At 49.1% G+C, this 7,887-nt stretch overlaps 1 protein-coding gene across 1 annotated transcript in view; it reads left to right on the top strand.

The window, feature by feature from the left end:
- Positions 1–3,701: 3,701 nt before the first annotated feature.
- Positions 3,702–7,887, top strand: part of Pmar_PMAR027397 (hypothetical protein) — a gene marked incomplete at both ends in the record, with an annotated part of 5,877 nt that continues 1,691 nt past the window's right edge. The window contains one exon of the mRNA XM_002780738.1: positions 3,702–7,844. Coding sequence (XP_002780784.1) covers positions 3,702–7,844 — 4,143 coding nt within the window. The remainder of the gene's footprint in view (positions 7,845–7,887) is intronic.

The following is a 7,887-nucleotide window of genomic DNA, read 5'->3' as shown; positions in this document are numbered from 1 at the left end:
AGGTCCATACCGACCACTCAGTTGGATCTCAGGCAAACTCTTCACCTGCCTCTTGAAGCAGATGAAGCCTCTGGCATCGGCAACCCCGATGAAGGGCCCTCCAGTGACAGCTCTGGTATTCCGTGCCCTCTTGGACACCTTCGTTATGTCAACCCCTCGACGACATTGACCTCCCCTCGTCGGTACCCCTTGCACCCCGACGAAGTCTAGTAAGGAGGTTCGGTGCTCCTCGACACTGGGATTGTCGCTGACAGCGGTGTCGACCGTATCCTCACCTTGAACGTCGGTCGTTGACCGCCCTATCGAAGGTGAGGAGTTTAACTTCGAGCTCAACTCGTTGAACATGCCCGCCAAGTGCTCGATTTGCCCACGGAGTTCCCAAGCCCACGCCGGCGGCGAACCAGATTCTTCCACCGGGCGGTTCCCCGCCTCGGTGCTTCTCATTAACAACGGATCATTGGCATCCATGACGTTAGTAGTCACTTCTTCTCGGATGATTGTACCAAAATCGATATCTCACTGCTATAACTAGATAAGCCAACTCGACTCCAGCTCTTGTAGTATACCAGCTAACTTAGTGATACGGTAGTGGCCCTAGCCAGTTGTAGGGTATTTAGTTACTGTCGATCGATACCACAAATATAAGACGGAGGTAAGTCAAGACAGTTAAGCCGAAGGTCGATAGAACCGATCTTCTAACCGAACCGAACGAAGATAAATAAACGAAGAAGAACTGAGATAACTCAGATAATGATAGAACTATAGCACAGTTATACTCGATCGATCAGACTCTTGATAACACGGGGTGAAGCCGCTGGATGGAGCCTTGCACGCAAACTCATCTTCATGAACGCAAACTCATATTCACGCACCCAGGCCCGGTCCAGCACATACCCACCATTTCTCACAAAATGGCAAACACGATTCACTTCGCTCCGCGGTTGCAATTAGCGCGCGCCTGCATCATAATATATCGCGATGTTACCCTTCAGCATTTTATTGAGGAAACTCTTATTGTCGCCAGTTTCAGTGCATTTCTACTACTCGAATTCGTATGTAAGCTCTTGAGTGATTAGTGTGTTAACTCAGGTGAGGAAAGTTAACCTATATTCCCCCAACACTGGGCGTCGTGATTCTCAAAACAAGGTTTCTTATTGATTTCGAATCGCAATTAATCCGAATATCGACTTGTTACAATTGATTACAATATGATAGTCTCATGAACCGATTATTGCGATGGTAATTCCCGCAAGGTCGAAGAAGATGTGATGACGATGGTAATAATGATAATAACGGTGGTTAGTGATGAATTAAACTTGAATGTAGTTGTAGACCATATACTGTCGTATTAACTGTGTGTTCGTTCCTTCAAATTGTCCTCCTACTATCGGAGTCCCACGATATGAAGTGAATTACAAGCGAATCACTCCGGTTTACCTTTTTCGTGAAATGTGGAATATATTTTTCACTAGTGTTTCTCATATCGCGGGTGAAACTTCACTGTGTGTACGTTGGAAGGATCTTGTGTATTGTTCCAGAAAGCGGAAAATGCTAAAAGAACCGCGTGCCGGGAATCGAACCCGCGACCGTTTCAGTCAATCCTTTCGATATTTTTGTGTGTATATGGTCAACTTCGTGTTGATGATGAAATGATCATTGGTTTTTTTCCGAACACATCCGAATTTGCATATGAATTCCTATGAGGAATCTCCTGAGCTCAGCAGATGAGGAGAGCAAACCACATTCTACAGAGAATTGGCTAGATGTAGGTGCAAAGTGGCGGGCCTGGGAATCGAACCGGCGGTCTTTCTTGGTCTAAGTGATGTTGGAGGAATATTTGTTTGCTTTTCTAGCTGAACTCAGGAGTTTTCTCACTAGTATATGAGCAACTACATGTGTTGGTGACAATATGGAGATCCTTTCTGTGTTTTATACTATTCTCCCCTACGTCTCGTGTAAATTCCCACAATGTAACGAGGAAACTCCTGAGTTAAGGAAAGCACACATGGTTTATGTGGGTGTATGGGGAGTGGAAGGGCAGCAGCAGCACGACTGAGCAGCTTCCCCTGGTATCAAAGGATATGAATAAATTGTTGTTGCTCGTCGATATGATGGATAAGAATCTTATTGGTGAGTTCGTGATGTTCTCGTTTTACGATACGGAAATGCTGTAGAGGGAAATTTATCGCTAATTTTAGACTGGGTGAATAATGAGGTTCCTCCTGACAACTCAATGGTACTTATAATGAAGTCTCTATAACCCTCCCTTGTATATTAATATGCAATATGATTATGCAATATTTACCAATATATAATATCACATATAATCGTTCATATTCATAGAGATAAATGGATTAGCATTTATATATTATGAATATTAATATATTTTCATTAGTCGATATGAGTGAAATGAATATTAATATATTTTCATTAGTCGATATGAGTGAAATGAATATTAATATATTTTCATTAGTCGATATGAGTGAAATGAATATTAATATATTTTCATTAGTCGATATGAGTGAAATGAATATTAATATATTTTCATTAGTCGATATGAGTGAAATGAATATTAATATATTTTCATTAGTCGATATGAGTGAACCGTGTTAAAGACTTCATCTACAATGATGGTGATAGAAGTACTCCAATTGAGGTATGGGTACTTACCTAAATCTCGCCATCTCCACTATTATACGTAAACAACAGTATTATCGCTCACGACTATGCGGCGTCATCGAGAGATGCATAATCATTATGATTATTTTTGTGATTAGTTTCCTTCAAGAGGGACAGATGTCACAATGCATGAGTATACAGTGACTAGCATCGTGGGTATGTTAGTCGGCCACCTAATGGGAGGTTCACTCCATCGAGCTTGAGTGCAGGGGCTTGGAGCCTTTCAGAATTTCAACCGCAGAGGGGAGGTCCGCATGTGCTTTCCGGTTCGGATAGTGTCGTTTTGCTGTTTACGAAGTCGCATTTTTGCGATGATCGACAGAAAATCTGCGAATGTTGGAGTATATATATATGCTGGCTTTCCTCAGCTGAGCTCACGAGTTGCCCTACTAGCTATAGAAACTTGGATAGAAGTGTATAATAATTAATTCCCGAAGCTCCTCAGAATTTTTATATTGTCAGATGGTTGACCATGTGCATATTTTCCTGATATGGGCCTAGTGCCTCGAGCGGAGGAAACGGAAGTTGCTATGGTGGCAGCGTCTTTGGCCAAATCGATGTGATGTTCTTTAAGAGGCTTCAGCCGATCGATAGGGAGATGCATCGACTGGAGGTTGTTGAATTCAGGGCCCCCTCCTCAGGAAGAGGGTGGTGCGCGATGTAATGTTTCTCAACCTGTAACATGATGTGAATGATAGTTATTATGAGTTGTGTCGATAGTTGGTTCTGGCGGCTAGTGGACACAAACCTATCCAACGTGGGAGAGTGGCTGTGGCGATCTTAGTGGAGCCGTTCTAGTGTGATAATAGTGGAAGAACCGCGCAACACTCAATAGAACACATCACTATTGTGAGAGATTGAGGATGCTCCATAGTCCGCACGCGCACATAATCCGTGACGCGTGGCTTTTCTTTCACTTGTTTATGCGTACATCATGACAGGTAGTTGATTTCGTAGCGGCAAATAGCTGCAAATAGGATAAATGGTGAGAGTCAGAGTTTTTCTACTTCATTGAGACCATCATGGCATCGAGTTCTGCAGTCGGGAAAGCACAAATTCCAACATCTGGCTCCGATGCGGGGACACTGCCCCACCTGGTTGATGCAATCACTTTCACTGCTGGATCTCCCCATCCTCTCTTCGACGATTCTACCGCTTCTGACGACGCTGCTAACATAATCCTGGCTGTTATTGAGGGAGCCCTCACCACGAACATCTTGCCCGACCTGCAAACATGTGCTGACGCGCTTTCATTAGCGCTAGTGGAGAGGCAGTTGGGCACGCTAAGCGACGAGGAGAAGGACAACATCACGGGGGTGGTTGGTGATCGCTTCGTGGAATACGTTGCTCGGCGCATTGAGCATGCCTGTACCAGTGCCGCCGAAGGAGTCTTGCAGCAGGATGACATCGAGCATCTCTCGAGGAACCTTTCTGATATGGTCGTTACTCGAGCATTGCATGCGCAGCCGCTTGTTGATCGCATCTCGTCCCAACACCTTCTTCCAGACCATCGTCGCCGTAATCTCGCTGCTCTTCGAGAGCTGCAGAGCGTACGCTCAAGCGTGTTTTCTCCCGGATGGCGAGACTGGTTCCTTCAAGTTACGCCGAGCTCCTCGCCGCCTTCGAGACGCACGGGGACATCTGAGGGACTCGCTCATGCTCGTCTGTCGCCAATTCAAGTAGATAGGGTCTCGGCAGCGCCTGTCATTTCTTCGCATCCAAGTGTCCACTCATCTGCGGTCAAAACAACTGTGCAACGAGTCGGAACTGAATCTGTGGTTCCAAGCGCCGGATCCACGGAGACGGTTACCGTGGATGAGAGCCGGAGGAGACTGGCTCACAAAGATGCCGATAAGGCAGCTAAAGCATTCAAGGGTGGACCCTACTCTGGTATTGATGATCCTCGTGGCCTTTCTGGGTTTTGGCGGCAGCTGGAGAGCTTTGTTGTTCGCCGTGGTTGGCGTCTTGGTGGGCCGGAACAGTACTTTCTCCTCACTAGTCTTGTACCTGAGGATGAGGCTAGAGATGTCTTGGACGAGGAGGCACCATTGACGCTCTTGGGTTATGCGCAAGCCGTTGATCGCATACATCAAACTTTGTTAGAGGATAGTGGTGGTACTTTGGAGTCTGAAAAGTTGCTATCCGAGACTGTGGTCCGTTCACCAAGCGAGTCGCTTACGAGCTTCATTGCTAAGATCGATAGATGGGCCAGGCGCTGCAAAAGCGCTGGTGTTGCTCTTTCTGATGGACATATCATTAAAGCTTACCGCATCGGTATTAACGACTCGTCATGCAGGGATGCTTCTTATGAGTATCCTAGCTCGTGGCGCGAGTTTCGCATCAAAGCGATGACGCGGGCAGCGCGAGTTGACAGCGAGCAGAAGAAGAGCGGTGAACCTGGGAGTTCAGGACGTCCGGATCAAGCCAAATCTGCAGCTCGTGATAAGGGAGGTCAACAGCGTCTTCCAGTTGCTCAAGGAGGACAGAGGCCTCCCACCTCTCCGGGTATCTGCCGACAGCATCTTCGAGGGGCCTGCAGCTACGGAGATCGATGCAAGTTCTCTCATGTATCTGGACCGCGGGAGGAGTGTCGTCAATGGCTGAACGGCAACTGTCGCTTTGGTGATCGCTGTGTTCATGCACACAACAAGAAGAGATCGGATAATGCTAACGGCAAGAAAGCAACAGCTTTGAAGACGGTTCAGGAGGGCCCATCCGAAGAAAAAGAAATAGGCGAGAGGGCCGCTGAGGAGGAGCAGGTGCAAATGTTGTGGGCGATGCCGGACCTTATGCCTTCTGCCGGTGGGGATCGACAGCAGTATGCCGGTCCTACTATGCTATTCGAGATTGCTGGGGGGCAGCGTCCCTTGCAAGCTCTCTTGGATTCGGGTGCGGTGCGCAATTATATCTCTCAGGCCGTCGTTGAGGCTCGCGGATGGAAGTGCTTCCCATCTGAGGCTCTCGCGCGTCTCGCCGATGGATCTACACTCAGAGTGCGTGGATCTGTGCGTGTTATCGTTGTGTATGATGGCATGGAAGTCCCACTGGACTTCCACATTCTTCCACCCCGCGCTAACTCTGTTGCTGCTGATGATGCTTTGGACGATCGTTGCATCTTGGGTACTCGGTCTATGTGCACGCTTGGCATAAGCCTGCGGTTCTCGGAAGAAGGAGGGAAGCGCCGAGTCGTTATTAGCAGACCGATCACTCATCAACGTTCGACTGTTGATCATCCTCGTCCATCGGCATCTCAAAGCATCGTTGCTGATTACGGGACAGTCAATGTCATCGACGAGGTCCTCACTGTGCGTTTTCATCGAGATGATTCCTCTCTCTGTCATGTGGCAGAAACGTCCGACCTATTCCCATCTATGGCGGTGGAGCCGGACTGCGGCCAACCCCCCGAGCCTGTGGGTAAGCACCGTCCCTTTGATGACTCCTGGTGTGCCGTTAGAGGTGCGCCGCAGTACGCGGTACGATTGAGGCCAATAGGCGGCGATGAGGAGAAGGATTGCCCTGACCAAACACATGTTGCTGAAGTCCGCTGGCAGGTTACTACTGCGCCACCGGGGAGTAAATTGCTGAGATCACCAGCAGACTTCTCTATTCCCCTTTACAATCGCCTGAGCGAAGAGCAGAAGCGCACCTTTCGGCAAGAGATCGCTAAGTTCACGGTACGTGGTTGGTGGTCGGAGATAAGTCCTTCTGATGCTGAACTGTCGACTACTAGAGAGGAGGAGGAGCAGTTGCCGGTGGCCATCGCATTCCCCGTGCCGCAAGGGGAGGCGAAGGTCCGCCCTTGCGTGGACGTGCGTCAATGCAACCGGCAGTCTCCGAATAGTTCTTATGTTGGTGCCTCATGTCCCGTCATCCTCTCGCAGATAAGAGTTGCCCTCGCGCAGATCGCTGCCAAGGCGCGAACTCATCCGCTGCTTCCGCTGCTGTCTCTTGAGACGATGGACTGTATGACGGCTTTTTATCGTATTCGACTCCATCGTAAGTGCGCCCGCATTCGCTGCTTGGGTCGAGTCTACACGGCTCGACGCCTCATCTTTGGCCTGCGATGTGGCCCTGCAGTCCTCGAAGAAGTACTACATCGCCTTGTTCAAGCTGCTCGACAGAACCTCTCGAGCGAGGTGGTCGGGTCGTTGCCGCTATATCACTATGTTTATGTTGATGATTTGACATTGCTAGGGGACCGTCAGGCAGTCACCGCCTTCAAAAACGAGTTGATACGTGTCGGTGCGGCCTGGGGATTCGAGTTCTCTGCTGCAAAGATGCACTCTATCCACTTCGACGCTGAAGGTCATTGCAACCCTTTTGACGACTTCACTCACCTCGGAGTCCGATTTGCTGGACAACCCACCACTACCAACTCCTGCGAGTTGCGTCTGCGCTGCGCACATATACCTCTGCCGGAAGTCCAGACCTTGGTGGCCGGCTCGAAACTGTCAAAACGCTGTGCTTTTAAGATCGCCGGTGCTGCTTTCGATGTGCTCTCTGTCCATGGTGAACAGTCGCTAGCAGGCGACCTAGTCCGTCGAGTATCTGGGCGTTGGAAGACATCGTCTTGGGATGAGTCCGTAGTGTTGGCTAAAGATGAAGCGACCGCTCTCAACATTGCGATGAAGGTTCTGAGTGATAAGCCTGCGGTCTGCGATCATGCTGTATGCTTCCATGCCGAGTATGTCGACATCTACGCGGACGCCAGTCCTACCGGTTTGGGAATCGTGGCGCTGTTTAGTCGACGTGATGAGCAACGACGTGAAGATTCCCAATCCTCTGGTCATGCTTCCCAAGATACTGTTCTGTATCGCAGAGCGAAAATGTGGAAGAATGCACAATATAACTGGCACCAAAACCGTAAGGAAGCATTCGCCTTAGCTGGGGCCTATCTATTCCTCAACTCCGTTGTTGCGTATGTTTCGCCTTTGACGGTGCGGTTCTGGTCCGACTCCCATACAGCCATTTCGTGGGTCACTGGTGGGAGTAAGCTTACATGTGAGTCGATAGAGAGAGTGGCGATCTCACGGCTGATTGATGCGATGGCTGATCTTCGCGAGAGCTGGCATCGTCGTTACGGTCTAGTCCCCGTGACCTATCATCTCGCCGGTAAGAAGAACTCCTCAGCTGACGAGTTGAGTAGGCTCTCGGCGCTATGGAAGGTGCCAACGACCCTGCTGCAGCGCGACTCGATGAGGCAGGAGG

Source organism: Perkinsus marinus (assembly GCF_000006405.1).
Source record: "Perkinsus marinus ATCC 50983 genomic scaffold scf_1104296944144, whole genome shotgun sequence".
In the NCBI taxonomy this organism is placed as follows: Eukaryota; Perkinsozoa; order Perkinsida; family Perkinsidae; genus Perkinsus; species Perkinsus marinus.
Note: the sequence above shows the minus strand (reverse complement) of the source record. Positions and strands in the feature narration are given on the sequence as shown.